The following is a 26,422-nucleotide window of genomic DNA, read 5'->3' on the forward strand; positions in this document are numbered from 1 at the left end:
GAATAAGTTTATATTAATTACTTTTCAGAAAGAGAAGGAAACGTCATATTTGAGATAGAGGATCCTACCACACCCACGAAGAACTGTCCGTAAATCCAACAATAGTGAGATTTTTCCATTAACTCACTGTGACAGCTGTCAAGCTGGGGAAAACTTTTTGTTAATGCCTGTACAATTGTTCATTTAAACAAAAGCCAGTAATTCAGTCACACTGGAACAGCTTACGTCCCCAGCTCTGCCGTACAATCTGCGCACATGCATATGTTACATCTATATGCATAGCTGCTCTTTCATTTTTATCTTTGGGGCTACAACGTGATTTGTCCAGAGCCCGAGCAGGGCCTGACAAAAAGCAGGCCGGAAGGCAATTTGTGATTGAGTTGTAACAGCCGCCTGTGTTTTCCCTTGTTGGAAGGGGGAGGTTTGGCACCCCCGGCTAGCAGCCGGTGTAGGACACGCTCCCTGCACGCCCGGCTAACGCTGCGCTGACGCTTTTTCTCTGTGCTCTCATAATAAGAGAATACAACTATCGGTAGAGACGTCACCTCACTCTGTGCATGAAGACGGACCAAAGTACCGAAGACGTCAACGGCATCCTCCCTCAGGACCCTGAGTGACCACAGCTTGACCCAGAGCTCACAGGAAATCCCAGCGGAGGGCTTGATGCTATCACGGGCTCTTTGCAACCTCTAAAGATGCAGAGGTCCCATTAACCACCTCCACCCCCGGTAGGGCCTGTAACGTGATTTTCTAACAGCAAAATCAACTCTGAAGAGGAAACGGCGTGCAACCCTTACCTCCTCGTAGACATCATCATTTCTGCTGAAGTCTCCAGCTCTCCTTGGAAGGACATGGACATGAACATGCTGAAAACGTGAGACAAAATAACGGTGACTATCAAGCTGGTGACTTTCTTTTCTGGATTATCAGCATTATTCTCCACACATACGAGTAACCGTGCATAGGCTCCCACAGCATTATTTTCAGAGGAAAATACAGTTATAGAACAGGTTAATGTATCTCGACTCTTTGGAGAATATAAAAGATGAAAAACAGGAGAGAGCAGCTCTGCTGTATTATATGAGCTTCAGAGCGAAATGCCTGGAAGTTTAGGGGCTCTGGGGAATTATTCATAGTTGTCGGTCAGAGACGAATTTAGCCACAGCTTTGAAATGACAATGTACCTCGGAGCTGCATGTCATGACTTCAAACCCGACAAGAATAAGAAGGTGCCGGTGATGGGACGTGGCTGTAGCAGGCGTGGGCAGCCCTGGGCCAGGGGGCAGAGGAACTGCTGGCACAGAATGGAGACCATGCCGGTAGAAGGGCTGTCAGGAAAGGATGCGCACAAGCTCTTCGGTATGGCTAATGCAACGTATTTTGGGAGGTTAAAAAGACTTTGATGTTTTGCTTTTCCTTCCAGGAGGGTGTAGCCCAAATATAAGAGCCTGAAGCCCCCAGAGCTATGCGATGCGTGCTGGGGGCACACGCCTGCAGGGATACTGGCTCCAGTGCAGCAAGTGGCCCCAAACCTGCGAGGCACGAGAATTACGAGCCCAGTTTTGCAGAGCCTGAAGCACGAGCGCTGCTCTCCTGGCAGCCGGGCCATTGCTCGGTGGGCAGCAGAGCTGAGGACCATAAGCTGCAGAGGCAGCTTTGGGCTACCCAGGGTGGGATGGAGGTGAAGGGCAGTGTATTTTTGTCACAAATGCTGATGAGATATGGGGAAAAGGAACAAAAATATGGACAAGAAAGCAAATATATGACCTGCCACCTTGCCAACTTGATGTGTATTCTTATTGTTACTACATTTTATTTTTCTGTTAAGAGATTATGACAGTCTCATCACACCGTACAGGAGGGGTAATTCAAGATTCTCAAGACTCAAACTCTACTAAGGAAATCAAACAAAAGCTCATCTACCTGCTTTTCTGCAGCAAGTGCAGCTACAAAATTGCAAAGCATACTTTTATCTTTTCCCCTTTCTCTTTCACTCTATTTTGAGGAACAAAACCCTAAAACAACTGAGAATGATTCTTCAGGAAAAAAAACAAACCGCAACACCTCACTGAGGAGAGGCAGCAAAAGACTGGAGTGACAGATCACATTTATGCATCTCCAGATCCCTTTAGATGGTGCCTAAATCCTTTCAAAAAAAAAAAAAAAAAAAAAAAAAAGACTGCATCAGAAACAGCACCAAACACTTAGATAGCTTGCACCTGACTCAATTTGATGAGGCGGAAATCAGCTGAAATTCATGCACCTCATTGAAACATTTTCAAAACATGGCTCAAGTCTATAACGAAATCCAAAATCAAAAAAGATTTTCTTAGGCTATTTGTAAGAAAATTCAAACACACCTATATTGTGTTATCTTCAATCCATAAAAGCATCTGCTCAGTGAACAAAATGAAATCACAGGGATGTTTCAGTTAATGAAATATTCCGAATAGCACTCTTATTTTCTCAGCTTACCCTAGAGAAACCGAATATGCGATTGCTTGTTCTTATCATTATACACGGCTCTCAGCGTATTCAGCCTCGAGATGAGGATGATTCTTGAGGGTTAAAAACTGTGTCTTTGAGTAATACATCAGTGATAGTGTTCTGATAGTGTATTATACTAATATATCATGAGAGCGATAGTGCTCTTGTGATGTATTAGTGCAATGTATCATCTGAACATCACCGCTTTCATGATGTATTGCTCAAAATCACAAGGCGAGTTTAAAGATGGTCTTCAGTAGCCCTAGGCCTGAAATTTTGCTTTTGTACAACGACAGACTTTCAAGAAAAATAAAAGTGAAGAGTAAAGTTTGCAGTGGTAACGTAAAATTTCACTAGTGTGTCACACCTGTAGTTCTCATTAGATTTCAAATTTATTCATAAAAATAGAGAATGTGCCAGACAGTTTCTTTCTCTTCTGCTACAAGGAGTGATGGTTTTGCTACAAATATAAATTTTCAGGAATTCCTCTTAATGATAGATATACAGCCTAATATCAGCTATTGACAAGCATATCCCCCAAAAGCTCAGCTGCCTTTAAGAGTAATTTTTCTCTCTGCTGCAGAATGTTCTGGGATGTGCACAGGAGAAGACCTGTATACCCACGACAGACACGTCTGTTGCAGCGATGTAGTCCAAAGCTCGGGGCAGAGACGCTGCGCCGCAGATCCACAGACCAGCACAGCAGGTAACGAATGAGCCTAGCGTGATCTCCTACCCAAAATGGGCTCTTGCAATCAGCATGGAAAAAGGAAGAGAAAGTGTTTATGACAGCATATGGGCGAGCTGGCACCAGTGGGGACACTCTCAGGGGTTAGTCACCTTTATTACATGCATTACGTTCTTACACAGTGCCAGGCTGCACAGCAAAATCCATCAACCGTAACAGAAAACAAAAGAGTATTTCAAAGGTTTGAGGTAGCTAAAATCTATTTAAAAGAGATTAATTTTTTCCAGACATCCTAATTTTATTTTATTTTTTAAATTCTGTGCATGGTTCATAAATAAAAATATGGATTCTCCCTACTGTTTGTGTAATAGAAACAAATAGGAGCAGCAATAGCGGCTCAAGTAGTTTCCATCTCTTCAGCTTTACCAAAAACCCACAGGGAAATACAAGCAGAAGAGAGCAGTGGCTACCACGTACTGAGAAACACCCAACAAGGGGATTTCACACCTCCTCTAATCTGCCTTTCAGCTTCTGGCCTTCCTGATTCAGGAACGCTGATATTTTGACATATTAGGAGTTCTTTAATTGATCATTTTTGCTCCTTAGGACTCTTTGTTATTGCTAAAGCCTAATCCACCAAGGCACTTAAGCGCTAGTTCAATGTCCAAACCATGAATTGGTTCGGTGGGAGTACTTGCATCCCAGATATTATGTATATGTCTGGGTGTTTTGCATCCGCTGATGGCTACAGGGAGGTCTCCCAAACCGGAGGCAACAGAAATAACTTCAAGCCGCCCACAAATTAAAGTTACTTCAATCCATTTTGTTTTCCAGGCAAAACAAAAACCTGCATGCCCAAAAAAGACATTTGCAGTTGACTGAAATGTGTCAGTAGATACAAACAAAACATTTGGCTGCCTTTTTTTTTAACCAGACAAACAGATTTAGGCAAATCTTCCCTCAAAACACTGCTTGGAGACAAAAAGTCCAAACATTGTGTATACAAAATGTCAAAATAAAGCGTTTCCCCCACTTATTGTGGGTATCCTCATGTCTGGTGGGTGGCAGACAGCCCCATCACATTCCAGCAGGCTGTATTCAATCACTGTTGATTGTATTTTATTTCGTTGTTTTTTTTTTTTCCTAAAAAAAAATTGCTTTCCCCTCATTTTGCATTATTTTGATTAATAAGCAAGAAAAGCAACATACAACAGCCAAGACATTTACATTAATGGATCGATCAATACCACCCGTATCAGGGTAGGAAAAATGCAGACACAGGCTTGCATTGCTTAGCGTGCTAGCTACCGCTCCCTCTTCTCGGCAGACACTGATGGAGAAAGCTGCGGGCGATTGCAGGAGATGGGCACACTGGGTATGACAACGTGGGGACACAGCAATATGCCCCCAAGTGGGGACACCGTGTGGGTCAAAGATGACTGAGCCCCACCGGTTGCTTCTGATACGGGGGACGAGGTTTCCTGCCAGGGATGTCCGGGGCTGCAGCAGCTGGAAGGAGGCTGTAGGAGCTGAATTTCATAGGAACTTCAAAATTAAAAAAATATTAGAATGACTAATTAAAAAATTGTTCGACTTTTTTCAAGACCTTTAAACCCCAAATGGCCAGAGAATTAGGAAACATACTGCAACGAACAAATCTGTAGTGCCAAGGGGAAACTGTGAGCCAGAGCCAGCATGTGTCATCTCTGACCTCCCACCACAGCGAGGGGATTGTCCACTTGAGCCCTGCGGCGTTCCCAGCGTGACTGGGAGCACGGGGTTGCCAGTGGGCACTCCGGAGTGCGCTCATCCCACCACTGCTGAAATCTGGCAGCAGCACAGGCATTTGTGGGATTATACATCTGAAGTTGATTTCCAGTGAACCAGGACTGCAAAACGCTCGCCGAGCCTCAGCCAAAATAAAAACTGGAGCCTGTTTTGTTGGAAAAACATCCATTCGGGTCAGGTGAGTTTTGCTTCAGCACTCAAGGCCACACAGAAAGCAATGTTCCTGGTTACGGCTGTTTTTATATACTGAATTATGGTCGAATAACCAATGTGTCACCACTGCGCTGGATGTAAAGCAAAAAATACTAGGCAAAAATAGACACTGAAAGAGATTTCCCGGGTAGACCAGAACAGTGAAGAGCAGATGACCCTGCCACACACCACTGGGGAGGACATGGACGTTGCCTGCAATAATTCATGAACATTATGTTGTGTTCGCTCAGCTGCTGTGCTGGTTAGCAGAGCAACAAAGCTCAGCTTCCAGCAGAAAGGGAGATGACAGCCTGCATGAGAGCTCCTCAGCACGCACCCAGGGCCTATTAGCAATAAACGTTGCTATAGGATGAATACATAAAAACTGGCAATGGGTCACGCACCCTTGAGGACAGGCAGACTGCCAAGAAGTTGGCCGAGGAAGGGTCTGTTGCCCCCACACCTGCAAAAGCAGTACGTGGTTGAGCTGTGCCTTCACGCAGCAAAAGCAGATGCCTTTCAGCAGCTTAATCCTTTCCCGTGTTACCGTTCATTCCTTCCACAGAGAGAAAGCTTTGCAGCCGTGGGCTTCCACGGCCTCGTGGCGCAGCAAGATCAGGAAAGGCTGTGACGTGGGGCACGGCGGGACAGCAGGGCCAGGAAGAATAAACCCCAATGTCCCCGCCACTGTCATGCTCAGGCAGAAGGAAGGGCAGGAAGGGCATTAGCGGCTGCAAGCGGCAAGACTTGCTGGCCAGGAGACCCCGTCAGCCGGTTCGCTGGGAAAAAGGATGGTGGTTTGCAGATAACAACTTGTTTGCTACGAAGTCCCCCCATGTCCCTACAGAGACATGGGCTTCTTACGGGAGGCTGTGATAATGCTTCTTCTAAACTACCAGATTAACTGTAGAAATTCCAAACTAATAACCATTCTCCAAGTAAGACTGTTAGAGGGTGATAAAGAAAATCAACCGTAATAGTGAGATAGCCACATGAAAAATAGGGCAATTTTGTCCTCTCTGTAAACTGGGCTTCCATGGAGCCCTTGTTTGCTATTCTTGATTAACTGCTCAATTATCCCTGTTACACAATTATTCCGCGGAAAGCCCTGCCTGTATATCCATAGCTCATTAACAGAAAGCACTCCCTCTGCTGTCCCTGAAGATACATCGCATTACCCAGACCCTAGCAGACTCGGTACAATCGCTCTTTCTAGGCATCGAAAGCCAATTTCTAGGGCCCTTGACTTGCAGGCCCTGGCACAGACATCTTCATGGGAAAGCAATTGCTGTTCAGTGCGTATTTATGAGTTCTTGACATTTTTCCTAGTCCTGAATTGGGTCGGAATGAAGAAACAAATAAAAGAATAAAAAGAGTCATGTCCAACATTAGGGAAAGAAAGAGCTTCGGCCAATTAAAATACTCAGTCTTCACAGCCTTCAAAATTGTTGCCAACATTAATATATTTTTTGTAACATTTTCAGCAGTTATAAATGACACAAAGTAAGACCACTTTAAAAGACCTAATTTTTATAAAATACTAAAACATGACAGGAAACTACTGGAAACGATTTCTTTCCTACAAAAATGCCCCATTTCTAGGAATCAGCGTTTTCCTTTACAGCTTCACTAAAGCCTCATGCACGAGGCTGTACAGATGCAGATACGCGGTGTCTCCCCCCCAGACGGCAGCTCTGGCATTGCGGCGGTAAGGTTGCTCCAAACCCAGGAAGGCTGCGCAGACTAGCACGCTCTTCTAACACCTCTTCTTTGGCTCTGGTGTATTAAAACACAAACCCAAAGCTTGCTTTTCTTCCATCATGGGAAACATAAGGATGCGATACGGACAGAAAGGGGTGGCACTGACTGCCAGACTCGAGAGCAGTACGGGGGGACAGTGCTTTGGAAGGGGAAGGACAGGGAAATCCATGTCTGCCTCAGGAAGCGCAGGATGACAGCAGAGGAACCAGCAGACGCAGGAGGGACTGGACTAGAAGAGCCACCAGAGAACAGGAAGGGTGCGAGCTACCAACAGACCGCAGACGGTGGTGGAAGTTTTGTGAATCAAAAACATTGTGCAGAAAGAGGGTGCAAAGAGAGAAACCTGAAGAGACAGGGGAACAAGTCCCGGGAGAGAAGGCGGCACAGGCTGCCCAGATGCTACCAAGCTGCAGCGTGAGGACCCTTTCAGGGGCCGCTTGTGTACCTCTGCATGGCGCTGCACCGTACACATGCCCTTAGGAGAGAAAATGGAAAGCTTCGCAATGATCCCTACCAACGTTTATGCCGTGGACTTGCCTCTGGAAGAGCAACTATCAAGATACTTGGTCAGCACAGAGGACGTGTACTTGGTAAAGCAACAAAATGGAGAGAATTTGCAAATATATCAGAAACCAAACCAAGTGGGGGACTTGCAGCAGAGTACACCTTCAAATACGTAGATTGAGAAATGTGCAGATTCAGCATCCTCAATAAATAATGTATCTGTCAACTGCTATAACGTTTTAAAGAAATGAGCTGTGGATGAGCTGGAAAAGAGACCTATAGACCTAATGAAAATATGCATAGAAAGATTTTAAACCCACCTGAGATCCGCAGTTATAACTTCCACAGCTGAAGGCAACTTTAGCATTTGCAAGAAAACTGCCAACTCCTCTCCCCCAGCCCCAAACCCAAGAAAACTGGCACAATAATGAGGGTAATTAACCTGTTCATTGGAAGTGGTGATCCAAATGTAATTTGGACATCTCCTACGAGATCCTCTGAAAGGCAGCAAATGAATAAACTAAATGGAAATGAGGGCGGGATGGTGTTTCTGAAGTGGTATTTCCTGACCTCTAACCTGGTCCACAACTCTAGGAATGAGGGTCGACACATGATGGTAGGAAGGTCAGGCCAAGAACCGTCACCAGCTCCTCTCATCTGCCACTATTCAGTGCCTATCACCTCCCCCGTACCCACAGCAGACGGGACGGGCAGACCAGCAGGAGCATCAGCCTTTATTCTGTGTGGATCAATAGGAAGAACACGTCCTTGGTCCAACCAAGGACCCTGATGGGGAAACTGCTACGCCATGTTTCCTGGATTACATGTCAGCAGCACTACAGTCAGAACACTGAGAGACCTGTACCGCTTTTCCTAACCCTCGAATACCGAAGAACTGCAAGAACAACCCTAAACCCTGGCAGCCCCTGCATAAAGCATCATTTCCACTTTACAGGCGGTAAGGCTGATGCACAAACCAGCGAAGGTGCCTCCGAAGCTGCTCGGGAAGGCGGTGCAGGATTAGGGCCAGCTGGGGAGCACCTGCCTTGGGGTCCTGGGCTTTGCCTTCCCTCAGGGTGACTTTGCTCAGGTGTTTTAGTGCAAATTTGGTGTTGCTGAGATGCAAATGAGAGCGCAATTGCATTTCCCCTCACCTCTGATCTTTAGTTAAGTCTTGATAAATGCATATTGTTTTAACACTTGTGATACGTATAATTAGGGTTCCTTAATTTATGTTTCAATAAAATGTTCTATAATAAACATTTACTGCTCTGTGAATAAACATTTAAATGAAGCTCCTAATGGGGGTTACATGTTTCGAAGCAGTTCATGGCTTTGCCGAAGTCTCTCCCTATACTTAATGAGAGTCATTTCCATAATCTGTGCATTATTGCTTAAGCCTCCCTTTAGGAATATTTTACAAAGTAAAATTCTGTGAAATATTATCAGCCAAAAGAGAAAACGCTAAGAGGATTATCAAATTGTCCCGTTAAAGGGACAGCACAGGCTTTCATTTCCCCCCTGAGATGCTAACGTTGCAATTATGTAGAATGTGCTCACTAATTGTCACACCAGTGTGTTATTACCGGGTTTCTCCCTCAGAGACCCAGTCTAAATGAAAAGGATGAAAAGGATGGGAGACCCCTAAAAGGTCCGATATGAAGGGCAATATAATGCTAATTTACTTTGTGATATTCATAAGAGTAAGGATCACCACCACCCCACCCCCCCGGGGCAAATCTCGGAGATGTTAGGAAAGGTCCACCTCCCTCGGAGGGGACAGAGTACTGTTACGCATGAAGTTGTGTACTGCTTCTCCCACAACGTGGGCCCTACAGCCCCACGATTAACACCCAGGGTCTCGTCCCCATTTTGCTGAAACCTCCACCCATTTTCTCGCTGACTCCAATAGCAGCAGGGCTGGGCACCCCAGCTGAGATATAAAGTGCACTGGGGTCGAGGGAATACAGAGGGTTTTCAATTCTCTGGGGTGTCCGCAAGGATACAAACAACTGTAAGATATTTCTTCCATGTGTCTGAGCACATTTGAGGAGAGCACAAAACTGAAATATATCTTCTCTCCCCTAGCAGGGAATGAGCGCGTTACGGCAGCAATGGCCCACTCCCCCTTCGAGGCGGGGGTAGGGAAGTTGGCGGAAAACGAGAGAAGATAAATCAGGAATGGATGTGGCAGGGGGGCGGCAAGCCTTACATACCAGTTACTCTTATTCTGAAAGGGAAATCATTATTTCTAATTTTTGTGGTTATTGCCTTTTAGACAACTGTTGCAACTTGTTCTAGGACGATGACAAGGTTCCCGCAGAATTAAAATACTCTTCCTGCCTCCTCTTTATTAGTTAAAGATGGAAGAGAGGTGCTACCACAAGGAGAAAGAAAAGGTTTCTGATGACGGCAGTGTGACCGAGCCTTATGACTTTCTGCGGAGGACGAAATGCATTCAAGCCACGGTGCCTTCCGTGGCAGCATCTACCAGTGTTCAGGGAGATTTCCGAGGCACCGTGTCAGTCCTGAGGCATTTCATACCTTTAGGGATACATTTCCCAAGAACTAGCAAATATCTCTGTGCGTACCTATAGCACTCACTAGACTGTATTTAGTTATTTATAATATCAAAATTATATATAGCAGCCATGGGTTCCAAAACACGAGCTGTTTTCCCGTTTTATTGCCAAATATGCACATTCATCTCTAAGGTTTAGCTGCTTCAGTTAAAGCTTTTAAATGTAAATTATTTTCTGTTATAAAAAGCTGATTGTGGGAGTTTTAGTGTTTCAAAGATGGTAATTTATGTGACTGGAACAAAATAAAACATTCAACAGAAACAGAATTTTACTTGATCAGAAACACTTTTATGTTTCAGTATAGTTTTCTTTTCATTTATTCCTCCTGCAGCACTGGCCTCTGTCTTTCAATTAGCTTGAAACAGAAGATCTTAGATAAAACCATAATTTAATACCATTTGCATATGTGTCATTCCACAACTTCTTCACCTCACATTTAAAGTATTTTTAAACTGCCGAGAACCAACGCCTGAAATCCCTTACGCAGCCGCTCATCTGTCCACCCCTCAAGAGTCCACCAAGACTCTGGGACAAGGGGGAAGCACCACCAGCCTCCAAGCAGCCCACAGGAGTAGGTCTCCTCAAACCATTTCAACGGCATATCCAGTGAGGGAGCTGAGAATCAAGACAGCAGATTTTTGGCAGGGACTATACGACTGCTGGTCAATCCCACTTTTCTCTGACTTACTTCCCCCACACACTGTTGAATTTGGGATACAAAATGGTTTTGTGGAAGTAAACAGCCTCCTTGAAAATCAAACTTCATCCGTCACCTACACCACCACCCAAAGGTGACTGAAATGCCCGTAACGACTCCTCGGTCTCAGCAGCCATTGGATCAGGCCTTGCAGAATACCGTGGTACCAGCACCAACACAAGTCACCTTTGAATATTTTGACAAAAACCTATACAAGCTAAGAACTTCTCCCAGGCTACCAGTGCAAAAGTACTTTCATTCTTGATTTCCCAAGTAACAAGGATTTTTCCTGCCATCTTTCATAATATGCAGCCCTGGGTTAGTCCCCTCTCTGCTCAAGCCAGTGGCAACACTCTTACTAACTAACTTCAGGTTAAGTCCTTCATGACCTGTAGAAATCTGGAAGCGCATCTGCTAATAACGGCAACGGGTATACAAAAGTATTTCCCCAAACTTCAAACAAAAGAAAATGCATTCCATTGCCTTTATTCACTGTGCAATAGTTTGAAATCAGGTTGGAAAAGGTACCAATGTCTCCATCTCAAACATTTTTTAACCTCTTTAAGTACTGCTTTTGTAAGCCCTCGCGTGGCGTGCAACATCTGCGCACCTCCCACCCCAGCGCAGCGAATGGCTACGAGGCCAACACGGATACACACGCAGAAACGCATCTTCCACTGACTGTTTGCTAAAACAAGAACTCGATCTTTTTAACTTACCAATTTAATTACAGAAATGTATTATTGATTCAGTCTTTCTTCATATTCATGAGCCGGCTAGAGAGAAGAGTGAACTATTCTTAGTACACTTTCACCTTGATAAGCATGAATTACCCTAATTGGGAAAGGAGTCCTTTCAAAGTTGTTTAAATCCACAAAATCCTTTCAACCAGGGAACTTTGGTGGATTTGTAATGCACGCTGGCGTTTGCCAGGAACCCAGCTGAAACCACCAGACTTGCTGTCCTGGAGACCTTTCAACAGACAGTTGGTCCAAACGGCCTTTGACTGTGACTACCCGGACCATATGGGCAGAAGGGTGGCAGAGGTGAACAGTTTGTGATTACGTCCCTAAGTCGTTTAACCTTCAGAATATGATCCCTCGCACTCTGCCACCCAACAGGAGGCTGTACAAGCAGGTGAAAAGATAGATGTCTATTCTTAATGACTGTTTAGGAGACTGCTGCGCTCTGGTCTGTGCCCATGTTGGTTCAGTTCATTAATGTAATTAACCAACAATCAATCTTTTTAAATTAGTTACACAAAAACAGCTACTGCCAGATCAACTGACGTGAAAGTTAGGTCACGCTCCATTTCTGCACGATTTACCATCCACACTGGAACAGAATACAGGGCATGGAAGCGTCAGAAACTGGAGCCAAATTCATTTGAAGCCCTACAACTTAATTAAAGTGTGCAAAATCTGTGCAGCTGGCTTGGTCTTATTTGCGTGGCCTTCCATGTTTGCAGCTAAACACCTTGGCAATATCAAAAGTGCTCAGAAAACAAAAGAAAGAAGGACAGAAGTGCTTCCAGGAAATATTTAGTAGTGAAGAATTCAACTGATTTTAAACAGCGTAACTTCATGCAGGGCTTCACACTGGGCCTTAACCGCAGCTGTCACGGTTCACCAGCGGCTCTGTTCAGAAGGAGCTGGAGTCGCTACTAGTGTGTGTTTCCTCCCTTTGGGCTAGGAAAAGACCAGCAGAGCAACCTGGGTGTGCGCTGAACACAAAGGTTACCTGTGCAGGGCTACAGCACAGTTCCACCGTCAGCCTCGACGGGCTGATCCGCTGCCCCAGGCCCCGGGCGGAGGGCAGCTTCTGACTCAGGCTCACAACCCGCCTCCCCCTCTCCCCTTCCTCGCGGGGCCGGGGAAAGGATTCCGTCGGCCTAAACCCGGTGCAATGTGTTGTCCAGAAGTGCCGGCCGAGGGGTCGCTCAGGTGACCGAATCCCGCCCCTACTTCGCCCTCCAGCCCAGAGCCGGAGAGCTGAGGAGCAAACAGCAGCCCGCCGGGTCTGCGTCGGGCTGGACAGACCTCACACGGTACAAACGGGCCCCGTTCGTGCCAGTCAGAGAGCTGCTCTCAGGGGAGGCGCCTCAGTGACCTCTGGGTCGCTGCTTGTGCCGCTGCGCGGGGGAGCGCGAGGCTGCGCAGGGGAGCGTGGGGAAGTTTGGGGAAGTGCGAGGCTGCGCAGGGAAGCGCGGGGGAGCACAGGGAAGCGTGAGGGAGCACGTGCCCTGCGTCGCCGGCAGGCTAACGCGCGGCTCTGCCTGGCGGGCACAGGGCATCTGCGAGCTCGGTGTGGGTGCACTGTCAGCCTGGTTTGAGACTAACAGACAATTTCTTTCTCAGCCCTCTAAGCTGAACCTGAACTAAACTGCTTTCAATTTCCCCAAAAGGCCCAGTTTCCAACTTCGCCTTATGCTTGTCCATCAAGACAGCATCTGGCTTCGTTTAATCCCTTGCACTAACTGAGTTGATCCAATTGCTTCCACTGGGCCTAAGGCAGGCATCGCTGCTGAACGACTGCCACGAAACCAGGTTCGTCCCACCCACCACGGAACGGACGGGGCGAGAGCCTCCCGGCGCTGCAGCGCTGCAGGGGAGTACGGCAGCGCCCGGGCTGCGGGGCTGCCCGAGGCTGAGCACGTCCACGGACTGCTGAGCACCTTCCCCGCTGTTTGCCTGAACAGCCATCGGAGGATGCAGGATCAGGCCTGCAGATTCCTCTTAATTGAAGAGTAAGTGAAACGCTCACCTGCTTTTCACTTTTGTGAAAACAGGCAATTAGGCCGGTGCAGCAGAAAAGGAGGAGTGGGAATTGGGGCAGATGGGGAAGGAGAGGGAGGATGCCTGCTCAGGCTTCGTTTTTAAAGCTGCATGTAAATTAGCACGACTGGAGGGGAAAAAAAAAAAAAAAAGAGCCACTTCTAGGAGCCCGAGGAGGAATGTGCAACCTGTCACTTAACACTCGCCACCCTCCGCAGCGCTGCTGCCAGAAACCCACCAGAGCAGGTGCCTCCAGAAATGAAACTGAAGCAGGCGTAAGTGAATTTAAAACTAATAACAGCAAGAAACTGTAATGAAACTCTGACTAGCTAGAGCAGCTTTTCTCATCTAGAATTTTCTGAGCTTTCATAACTCTGCATTCAAAAACCATCCTAAAACGTTGCAGGCAGCACATCATCACTTTGTGCCTCCCTGTGAACACATACGCATCGTTCCTGCAGCATACGTGTAACGGCAAAAGGCAAGGAGCCCATCCTGGCAAATTCCTTATTTATTACCACAGTGATCTCTCTTTTCTCGGTATACGCAATTCGATGCCATTGCTCTATGATATACACGCTGCTAATTGCAAAGGGGCTGCTTCTGTAGCTGGAGGAGCGGGTTACGGGAGCTGGGGGGGCAGAGACCTTGCTCCAGGGGAAGCGTCCAGTTTGGTTTGGATCTGCCTCACTCCAGAAGCTGAGCCCGAGCTGTTCGTGGTTTTAGTATCCAACATTGCTACCGAGTCAAAAGCAGGCTGCAATGCACTAGGAATACAAAATAGAGACCTGGAGGGCAGGCAAAACTTTCATAAATTCAGCTCATCTACCAACATCGAAAGAATTACTAATCAGAGAAAGAAAGCTACAGAAGTGTTAACATTAATTCTACTCTGCTACAAGCCACGCGGCTAACACCGTGACACCTTGCCATTTACTGAGGGAGAGCTATTTATTTATGTAACCTATAGCTCACATTTATATAATTAGCCTGCATGATGAATTTTAGAACTTGCAATCTGTATGCCACGTTTGCGTAAGCACAGCCTATTTAATGCAGGTACAATTGTTTAACACCTCCAGCACCATATTAAAGAGTTTCATATAATTAGCAGAGTTAGCCACTCCAACTTTCAGGCCAGTTACACATTTAAAAAAACCCAAACGTGCTAGTTGTACAGAGTGAAGCGGCGGCTCCAGAAATGCATCCTGCGCTCCTAACAAGGGGTGTTCAGAGAGTGATATGTACTGCCTGGGAACAAGCAAATCGGGTCAGGTAAGACAGGACTTGATCCAAAGTTCCCCCTAAACTTTGTTATCTCCAAGAGTCTGAACGCTCCCCAGATCAGTCTGCCATCTTTGGTTTCCTTTCAGCCCACCAGGAGCAAAGGCCTGAATTTAAGAGGCGCTGACTACTTTCTTCTACTCTCTTCAGCGTCAGAAGCTCAGTGCTTCCTTACAGCCAGATGCCAGAATACCACTCGCAAAGACTGTGGATGAGAGCCGAGCGGTTTTTACATCACAACACCTTTGCTTTAGGCCAGGTTTCCAGAAGGCGAGGAGTAACACTCCTGGGATGCTATTCTGGATGCAGAAGTTCTGACTCTTCAATGAGCAGCAGCAGCAGGAGTTGCATAGGGATACAGCTAATGAGCCATATTCACTCCTCAGCAGAATGGTCCTCACTTCCAGGAGGTGCATCAGGGATGAGCTTGATCTTTCTTGCTATTATTTTGACATAGTCAAGTAAGCAGAACCCCAGTTGTGTGAATCACATCGTGGCAGTCTCTTGGCATCTCAGCAGAATAAGAATGCAATAAATACAAAACCTTGTAGTTCAGATTGTAAACATAAAAATAAACCTGAATTTCAGCTTAAAAATTGAACCAGCGGAGGAACCTGAGGTGAAAGCTACGCTCATACAAAGTGGATGCCATTCACATTCCTACTACGTAAGAATTTGCTAAACAATATGAACTGAACTAGCCTGTGTCTTAGAACCTTAGGGTGTGCAAAGTGACAGTTAGAGAGCAAGGTGATATTCTGAAAATCAAATCACAAGTTCGGACATTAGAAACGCTCACTTAAGAGCTTTCCTTTGGGCATCTCATCTGAAAAGAAGGCCAAAACCAGCTTGTTTATTTGCTTCTTTGGTAACTGTTGCTCTTAGGCCAGACTTTTAAACACCCACATTTAAAGCCAAATTTCTAAAGTCATCCTGCAATGAGCAGTAACTGTGACATTGACGCTTCTTGTCAGATTTTCAAAGCACTTCAACATTCAGTAGAATTCAGAGAAATGAACCACCTACATTATTGCCAATCAGTTTTGAAAACCCTGTTTCATGTTAAGCTCTCATGAAAACTTCTACCTATATGTCTTTTCCAGATGGTATTTAGGCACTGTTTTATTATTTTGGAGACATGTCAAGGTCCTTTGCACGGGGATTTATTTTCTAGTTCAGTCTATACAAAATTGTAAGGAAACTGGGATCAATCCCACCATGCCTGTTTATCACAAAGTCTTGTATCATCACAGGACGTTCATCTTAGACAAGTAAAATGAAGCCAAACTTTAAGCTTAAAAATAGCACTAAGCAGACTCCTACTTTGGTAACTTACCCGCTAGGAACGTTTACCTCTCTACTGTACCAAACTCAGTCAGCAAATAAACACCTTCTTGCTACTGCTGGAGAGAAGGAGCAAAGACTGATATATATTAAAACAACCTTGATATCTCTGGGAAGATAAGTTCTTATCAGGTGACAAGAATATATTCTCCAAGGAGAACTGCCACGAGCAACGATGACTCTTAGCAGGAGGTGTGGGGCGAAGCGCCGTATGATACTATAAGGGACAAAGAAGATTCTTATACTGGCACAAGGAGAGCATAAACAGAAGAAGAAAGGGGTGAAATATTCCATATTCTTAGGCCTGAGAAAGGAAGCAGTCCATATTCAGAAGTCCAAGAAAAGAAGATGCCTGTTCTTTGTTGAAGCAACACACAAAACATGGTCTGGGAAAAAAGGACCCTCTTTCTCCAAAAAAACTGAACTGCACTGCACTGAATTCGGTTACACCAAACTCCTCAGCTGAACAGGCATTTTAAGGGGAGAGTTTTTTCCCAAATTTTCTGAACAATTTGAAAATAACTTGAAATTTTCCCCCCTCCCCCCCCTCGCCATTTCTATGAGGAAGCAAACTCTCCATTTCCTACTTCTCCAAGCACAGAACCAGATCCCGGACCTCTACACAAGAGAGAAGAGGTGGGGAGATACAGGAGAGAGAAACTTCCTCTTTGCCTCCTTAGAGAGGCTGTTCACCCAGACAACAGGTACTCCCCTGCCAAGGAAGGAGGACACTGGGAGCAGGCTGATGCTCGGTGCCACAGCGGGATAATGAGCAAGGCTGAGACCATCCAGGCAGTGGCCATGCAACTGTGTGAGGTCCACCCATGTGATGCATTTCAACGTCATGAATCATTTCTCATGCTGAATCAAAGCCAGAATAAATATAACGGAGCAGGCTGGCAAATCATGCTTTGTAATCTGCAGCTTACAAAAACCAACCACCCAAAGGGATATTCCAAAACAGCTTCCGAAGCTGTGTTTGACAAAACCTGTGCATTTCTGAAATGCCAATCAGGGCAGAATTAGCTGATCAGGGAAACGCCAAGTTAGGTGAGGACAAGAGGCCAGCAAAAGATTACAGTCTAAAAAGGTTTAAATAGACTTGTTAACATCTGCTTAGGGTGCAGCTATAATTAAGAGATTGTTTGGGGGGTTGAGAGTTTTGTTTGTTTGGGGTTTTGTCTTTGTTAGTTTCCTGCCTTTCCAGTTCTGACAATGAATTTTGTATCAGGACCCCAGGGAAGCAGAGCAGACTTTCAGCATCCACAATCAGGAGAAGCAGAAGATCATGGCAATGGAAAGGCAGTTTAGTCCCAGAGTTGTTACATTTTTTTCAGAAGCTTTTCATCTTATGAATACAAATCTCCAAAAATTCTTTTTGCTCATGGATTTACTTCTTTGGGCAGTTGTATCAGCAAACACCTAAATCTACACAAGTCACTGTTGCTCATTTGTCCATACTTGTTCTGCTACCTCACTCAGTAAGAAAATTAAAGAAATCTATTCCTTCCATGTGTATAGACAGATAAAAGCAGGCGTCCAAATTACACAACCCTCACTTGATCCCTTATCTCCTCCAAAAGTATGGAGTAAGTCAAAACTTACGACTAGTGTAATAGTGCCCAAATACATTTCAAGGGGCAGGTTTTGAAAGGCAGGTTTTTTTGGACCATCCTGACCAGGGGACGAGCATTGGTGATAGCCAGAGAGGACAGCTTGGAGGGATAGTGGCTAACCACAGCAAAGCAGGCCACAGGTTCACCGAGACAATGGAAGACTAGCACATGTCTTTGGTAAGTTAACACAGACTTTTTCTAAGCAATTTTTTAGGACCTACTTTTGCTTTATACTGCCGAACCTAATAGGCGCTTTTAGTACAAGGAGTGGAGGGATCTGTCAGGGAGCAACTTAGAATCATAGAATCGTCTAGGTTGGGAAGGACCTTTGAGATCATTGAGTCCAACCATTAACCTAACGCTGCCAAAACCACCGCTACACCATGTCCCTAAGCGCTTCTCCCCATCTTTTAAAAACTTCCAGGGATGGCGAGTCAACCACTCCCCTGGGCAGCCTTTTCCAATGCTTGACAGCCCTTTCTGTGAGGAAATTTTTTCTAATATCCGTCCTAAACCTCCCCCGGCACAACTTGAGGCCATTTCCTCTTGTCCCATCACTTGTTACTTGGGAAAAGAGACTGAACCCCACCTCTCTACCCTCTCCTTTCAGGTAGTTGTAGAGAGCGATAAGGTCTCCCCTCAGCCTCCATTTCTTCAGCCTGAACAACCCCAGTTTCCCTCAGCTGCTCCTCATAAGACTTGTGCTCCAGACCCCTCACCGGCTTTGTAGCCCTTCTCTGGACACGCTCCAACACCTCAGTGTCTTTCTTGTAGTGAAGGGCCCAAAACTGAACACAGCAGTCAAGGTGGTGCCTCACCAGTGCCGAGTACAGGGGGGCAATCACTGCCCCAGTCCTGCTGGCCACACTGTTCCTGACACAGGCCGGGATGCCGTTGGCCTTCTTGGCCACCTGGGCACACTGCTGGCTCATGTTCAGCCGCCTGTTGACCAATATCCCCAGTTCTTTTTCTCCAGGCAGCTTTCCAGCCACTCTTCCCCAACCCTGTAGCGCTGCACGGGGCTGTTGTGACCCAACTTGCTGGGAGAGTCAAGAGGACATTATAACATGAACATCTAAACAAATTCCAGCCTTGTCCTGGAAGGAAAAGGAAAACACAACAGAAGTGCAAAGGGCCAGGAAAAGACTGTGTGATCCAGAGTAATACTACGGGACTCTGTGATTAAACTGGGCTGGCAAAAGCAAGATACCTGCACCTAAATTGAGCTACCTAAATGATTGGTTTGATTTTCAGAGGTGATGAATGCCTGCAGCTCCTGTCGACTTCAGGTGCCCACATTTGAAATGTTTGGCCTTTAGTCTTCAACACAAACTAATTGAAGGATTTAACATTTCAAAGCTAAGGGGGCTTATCCAATCCAAAGTGCCATGAAGCTGCAGTTCCGAGGCACGAGAGATATGATGCGAGAGCAACTCAAAGGCAAAGCAGGAGAAGAAAGATGATTATTCCCCAAAGTGCATACACTTGAAAGACAGGCTAATGAGTTCTTAAATGACATAATTTAATCCCAAGGCTTCTCAAATACAATGCCGGAGTTTTCCCTTTCTCAGTCATTACAAAGTGCATAAGGAAATTTTAACTATACTTCTGCCCTTTGAAATACAGAAAAAATGTGCCCCTCATTTTAGTTCCCCCTGAGCTGCATAATAGATCAATTAGCCAACAACAGCCCTGCACCCCGGCTAGGCAGGACAGCAAGCCACCGAGCTCCTGCCCTCCCGAAGAGCACGAGACACAATGTTTTCACAAGGATCCAAGGCCCATCAACCCTCGAAAGCAGCCCGCAAACGAGAACTGCCAGGGGCCACGACAGGCTTAGAGTTACCTTGCAGAGGAGGGGACACCTCTAGAGAGGGGTTACTGGTGCGGAACGATCCTACAGAGTATTAGGTCTTCAAGGTGCTCACACAAGGACGAGCGGGTTTTCAAGAAAGCCTCATAGGCCATTTAGCATCCGGTTCAACAGCTCTAGTGCAGACCGTGGGCTATTCCTAGGAGCCTCTGCCTGCTAGGATCCCTGCTGGCTTTGCACCAGCTTTGCTATGGAAAATTAAACTTACATCAGTCTATATGGTTATAAGCAATACTGTATAGCTGCTTAATTATTGGTTAAAACATTTAGTCAAAAGCAAGAACAGTGAAAATATTAAAAAAGGGGGGATAACACGCAGAGCTCAAGAAAGAGTTCTAGCAGCAGACTGAGGTTAAGGAGGCTTTCTGCGACATGGTCCTTGCTCTATCTGGTAGAGACATTTGAGAAAGCACAGTAAGTTACGCACAAGACTGTTACAAGAAAAAGGTTAAAGATAAATCCATGGTAAGGTAATCAAACACCACTTTACAGAACTCAGCCTATCCTCTTCTCTGCCACAATTTTGTACCGCTAGGGAAGTCACCTCAGCCAGAACATCTCACAGTTGGTCACCTTCTGGGCATCCGCATGAAACACGCTGGCCTGGTCTGCAGAAATCCTGAGCAATGACAAGTGTAACTGTAGTCTCCGAGAGGCATGAGCTGAATCTGTCATTTAAGTTGCTGAGTATGCAGAAGAAATCAAGAGCTAAGTTGTCGCCCAAAGAGAATGAGCATTACTTAAAATATAAAATATACGTATTAATGCTTCAGAGACTTCCAGATACTCTGCTGCGAGGCTCTGTGTGAAAGCTCAGAGGACATTAATAACCTTGTATTCAGGGCAGAGTTTGGATGGCATCTAAGTACTGGAGCTTCACACTGAACACCGCAGATAAAAATAAACACTTGATCTTGTCCACCCTGTGCACAGAATAAAGTAGCAGCTTGTGATCGAGTCTTTAAGACTGTATCACATTCATGTTCCAAATTCAAGCTACACAGGCAGTCTTAATTCTGCCTTTTCCTAATCCTTCAGAGTTTAATTTTACAGTTCTAACTTTCTTTGAACATCGAACTTCTGTGCATCAGTAATAGTTTACCCATCTCCGGCAAGAATGATTTACATCCAGTACACTAGCACAGTAAATTCTAATGAAATGATCCCATGAATCGTAACATAGCATTACATTTAATTGCTATATTCATTAAATAAAAACATTGGATTTTTTTTTGTAAAATTAGAAATTTTGAGGTGCTATCAAGTAAGATTAAACTAACGAGATAAGATTTAACTGAATACGTAACTTGTATAAATAAGATTTTATGCTGTGCTTAATTCTAGCTCAATTTTAATTTGATTTAGGACACCAACATCAAACTCAGCTTTCAGATTTGTTTCAGTTAATTTCATGCTAGCTTTAAGAATTTGAGTCTAATAATGATTACATTGATAGCATATGGATTTCTTTTCCTGTTACAGGTGATGTTTTCTGAGCAACACCACTACCACTCCACAAAAACACAAGAGGAGGGAAGGATTTGTTTCGGCACAAAGGGGGTCTGCTAATACAACGGAGAGCTTATAGGCAGAGAGTGTGTGCGGAGATGCTTCTGAGGCATGTGATTGCCGTTCTCACCTACGCACAAAGCGGCTGTAGGATGGAGGGCCCTACGGTGACAGCAAGAGTACAGACAGGGGGACTGCTGACGCACGTTTGTACAAAACAATCTTTACGTTTCTTACCTCCATTAAATAGTGCTAATAAACACGTGAAATAATAAGTTGGTGACGGGACCGCCTTTCGCAAGCACCGGAGACCATCGCAGGATACGGACAGCTCAAGGGGGAACTGCCATGATACTCCTAAGCAGCCACTCAGAGGCAGGGCTAAGTGTCACGACTGAGGTGCCCCAGGAGCCCTACCGGGCAGGCTGCAGAATACATGTCTTGGAAACATTCATACAGGCATTAGAGGAGAGAAAGGCTTTTCCCTGGAGGTAGTCTTTCTTTTGGTGGCTGGCTTGCAAAATTATAGAGCAGAAAGACCTGGGAATCCGGTGAAGGGAAACATCTCTCCTTTGCACCAGATCCTGCCTTCCGCAAGTATAAAAACAACCTATAAGCCTAATATTAGCTCCAACTATGACGACTTCATATGCTTTTCTGTGAGAAATGCTGTTGTACCTTTGAGCACTATCTACTTAACAATTACCATAAATTACTGATGTACACAGTGACTCTCACAAGCACCACAGCTTCCGCCCCCAGCAAACCGTTGCAAGCATCCGCTCTGACACGCTCTTGCTTCTGTCTTGAGAGAGAAGGTTGTCCACCCTTCATATACAATTAGAGAAAAAAAAAAAAAAAGATGCAGAGACCGGCAACAAACTGTCACACAAATGGAACACATACCCGGAAATGCCCAGAAACGAGAACACAGAGGTGGGGTGCTTCCATTATCTAGTGGGTATTAAAAGCCGGCTGCAGACTGTTGAAATTAGACTTGAGTTCAAGGGGAAAACAGTGTAACTGAATAACAACGGACCACGTGAGCAGCACAAAAAGCAGCAGTGTAAGTTGAGCAGCCCATTTGGGCAGGATACAGAAGAACAGGAGGTCTTTTGAAAAGGGAATTGTAATAAGCCAAGTGTGAAGCAATCTTTGACTGAATCACTTTTGTAGTTGCAGGCAGAGCCACTTGACGGAGGACTTCAGAAGCATTAAGCAAACGTTATCTCTGAGTCTGAAGAACCAAGAAGGCATCAAACAGCAGCAAAGAAGTCACCACTGAAGACGCTCGCAAGATCATCACCCGCAATATGGGGGCAGAACAGCATCATGAAAAGAAATAAATAGGCAGTTTGGTAACTGAAATAAAAGCTGTATAAGTTTGGTTTATGTCAACTTAGATTTTGTAATTCATTTCAGAAAAAGGATGTGGCGCTTAGTAATGCCAAGCAATTGAAAATAAGCTCAAGGACATATCCCTACTAAACCTCACTTGTTCCCACACAACTTGCAGGCATAGACTGAACAACAGCATACACAGTTGGGCCTACCAACTTCATAACTCATTGAATTTTCAGAGAGATACACTTCATTTCAGCACTTCCTGGGCTTTTCCATAGTGCTTCAATTGCATACTCAGGTACAGACTTTTGCACCTTCAGTAGATCCTTCTGCACTTCGTAAGGACCATTACCCTGTGCTCTCCAATTTGATCCAACTATGCTGTTATTAAAACAAACGAAAACCCTAATAATTTTCAATTTTCATGCCTTTGTTTATGTATCTTCAAAATATAAATGCAAAATCTGAACAAATCCAAAGACTAGATGATCTCCAGAGGTCCCTTCCAACCCTGACTATTCTGTGATTCTGTGACTCTGATACTGTTTTCTTCAATGTTAGCGTTCCTGCGTTCCCGCCGTGTTACTGACAGACAGGTGAAGGGTATTGGAGAAAACCCGAGCACTGATCACGGTTTTCTCTCTAGCCTAATATATGTAGCAACACAGCACCTCATTAACACACACCTTAATCACCATACTCTATCAACCCACTTACAGAAAAAGAAGCATTTGAAAATGGTCCTAGTTCAAAGGGGGGAAAATACCTCCCGCCAACCAGAAAAGTGTCAAATCAGAGCCTCTCTCCCCGGAAAACCCCTCATCCTCCAGCTACAGTTCTGCCTACAGTCTTTGGAAGAGAGGCGGGAACTCACCGTTTGCACGCCCAAAGGTGGGGCGCGGGTCAGCGGGGATTGAAGCACCGTGACCGCGTTTACACGGTACCTGGCCCGGGCTTGCTGGGTCGTCTGTCTTGCCTTCACCATGATGCTGGCACAGTCTCAGGGCTTTTGGACCAGTGCTGCCTCGCACCCCCCTGAGCTGCACCGCGGGCAGAGCCCGCTTGCAACTGTCTTAAGGAACAGGTAGCCAAAGGCCTCACTTATCTTCTGTGGTTGTGACTTACAGCTGTTTATTTGTCAGAATATCTTTCACAAATGGCTACGGAAAAAAAATCAGACAAATCATTACGTACCCTTACTGCGGCTTCCTGCTTCACAAGTGTCAAACAGGCCTTTTGTGCCCTTAGCAAACTTTTATACCAACTGCGCTTTGGTACGCCAAGGTTATTCAAGTGTGGATCTGGTTCAAATGTTACAGAAATCCATTGGATATCATGCCAGAGCTTTGGACCAGACACCGTAACGCTAATATCTTCTGGTTTTGCACGAAAAATCATATCCGTATTAATATTCTGAAAAGAGTGAATACAAAGGGCCTATAAAAACATGATCCACCTAAAATGTACAAGATATACTATTTGTGAATAAGTGGTCCCAGGTCTTTTTTTCATGAACCCTGCATGTTTTGTTAGAAGAAATAATTCCTCATGAAATGGAAACTCCTTTTGCATTTATGCATAACTCATCCCACTACGTGAAGCTCCTCTGGAGAACAGTACGGGGAGAACACAGGCAATAAAATTATCTGGCAGTCTCTCTGACATTCGGGGGTATCTCGTCATAGAAGAGATGCATACGCTTCTGATAAGAATATACAGTAGGTCATATTGGTATTGAAGGTTTGATAACTCCCACAGTGCGGAGCTGTCACTTAGGCGCTCCGTACAGCAGTGACTTGTTTATGTCTGATATACGGTAATTTACTGTGGTGAGACAATTCAATAGAGCTAATGGTCAGAGGATTCTCTTACTGCTGGTAACACCAATTTCACTGCTTCAGAAGAAGCTATTAGCTAATGACAAGAATTTCCTTTGTAATCTTCCCTTCATCTTTGGGGGAAAAAAAATAATCACATCCCAAGTACTTCAGCATTGCTCAGTTCGTTATTTCTGGCTGCAATTATTCTGTTTTGCATAGGTTTCGAAGGAAGCTCAGTATACGGTATACATGCTTTACTTGGTCTAAGAAATAAACCATTAAACAACAACAACAGAAATGTTTATCTTAGCTCTTGTGTGGAGTTAACATTTATCCTCTTGTCTGAATTCTGGATAAGAATGTTATCTTGTTTGCTCTCTATTGCCATGGTTATTTCCGTGCAGGTCATGAAGAGCTGCGCGTGCACAATCCACACGGAAGTAGCAGGAATACTTCATCTGGTTTATGCAGCATGAAAACATTACCAACATTTACAGCACTTCTGTGCATTTTTTTATGCTGCTAACCTCACGGGGAGCTTTTCACATTCTTTCACGGGTATCTTTATGGTGGCGGAGTTCTTTCTCATTGACATTCAATTTAGACTACTCTTTCAGTTTATGCATAGGATTAAATTGGACAGAATTGTTTATTTAAAGGAGACCAACCTGCTGTTCTTCCAGGCCACTCAAAAACTGAATAGTGCCTAACTCTACAATAGGACAATTTGTAGAATAAAGCAGCACTCAGCGTTACTGTGGTAGGGTGGAATCCAGACCTTTACACTGCAGGTTTGTAATGCGACTATTTATGATCAATGCAAGCAAAATGAAAACCTAAGTGCTTCATTTTCTACAAAGTAAAAACAGCTTCACCACAATCACTACTCAAGTAATTTGCCACTTGGTACATTCCATTCAGGTGTAGGTAGAAAGAACAGAATTACTCAGTTAAAGGTGGCAGAATTCAGTGCAGATAAAAAAAAAAAAATCTGTAAAAGTAAAGGAGGAAGATAATTACAATCTTTCCAGCACAGAACCATTCTAATGTGTACAGAACAGCTTCACCTAGTCTCAATCCACATATATTTTCATTTAAATACAGTCCTTTGCTAATTCTACCGCTCTCTAAAGTTTACTGCAGGGAGCATGAAAAAGATGGTCTTTATGAACAGATGGTCTTTTCAAGGAAACGTAGTTACATTTAAATACAGACAAATGTACTGCAGACTAATGGTCCTGTTAGAATGCAAGTTCTGAAAAGGGAAAATATGGGACCACATAATATGCTAGCCCTTAATTATGGAGGGTTTTTTCCCTTCCTGAAGACAAACTAATCACTAATGAAGCTTAATTAGCAGTAAACAGGTACCAGTGTACAGTCATTCATGTACAAACAGATGTCTATTGATTGTATTTGACTGAATACAAATGTGAGTAACTGTTGTTCAGGTATTAGTATAGGATGGGAAATTGCAACACAACTCCTACCTCCCCCCTATGACAAGTGAACAAATTCAGTCTGTCACGCACAGCTGCGTTCATACTTTGAAGGACTGGCTTACATCTGAACACTTGGTAGCAACTTCTTAGCGCCCAGCATGCCATCCAGGGAGAGCCTAGTCATATTTGAGAGCAAAAGTGGAGAGATTTTACCAAACTGCAGTCCAAATGAGCAATATGCTATATTTTTTACCTTCCGAGACACCTCCTGATATTTGCTGTTTTCCACATTTTTGCAGAGATCCTGCAATTTTGTGCACGCTGCCTAGGCCAGCTGTGATACTGAGTGCAAGAAAGGACCAACTAGGACATAAAAGTCTGGAGTATGGGTTTTGGTTTTTTTTTTTGTTTTGTTTTTTTTTTTTTTTTTAAGGAGCCTCTCTTCTCTCTTTCATGTTGAACAGAGTTCGTTTACCAAGTCCATCAGACCTAAATCTGTGAAAGGCCAGCTCAACTTGAGGAGGCCAGATGGCTTCCACAGGAGTAGAATATTTGGGGAGTAAACACTGTCAGCGGGGGAACACAGTCACGCTAGGGCAAAGATACAAAGACACCTTGAAATTGAGAAGAAATTCTAACCTTTAAACTATATTGCTTTGTGTATGTGTGTGTGTGTGTGTTTTCTTTGGAAGGCTCCTTGAGCTCACTATCTGAAGT

General features: G+C 44.8%; 1 protein-coding gene across 1 annotated transcript in view; it reads right to left on the minus strand.

Moving 5' to 3' along the window:
- FHIT (fragile histidine triad diadenosine triphosphatase) overlaps positions 1-26,422 on the minus strand; it is a 613,325-nt gene that overhangs the window by 89,492 nt on the left and 497,411 nt on the right. Inside the window, exon 7 of the mRNA XM_082487872.1 lies at positions 798-866. Within this exon, the coding sequence (XP_082343998.1) occupies positions 798-866 (69 nt within the window). The remainder of the gene's footprint in view (positions 1-797; positions 867-26,422) is intronic.

The sequence above is a fragment of the Vanellus vanellus genome (assembly GCF_965231255.1).
Source record: "Vanellus vanellus genome assembly, chromosome: 9".
NCBI lineage: Eukaryota > Metazoa > Chordata > Aves > Charadriiformes > Charadriidae > Vanellus > Vanellus vanellus.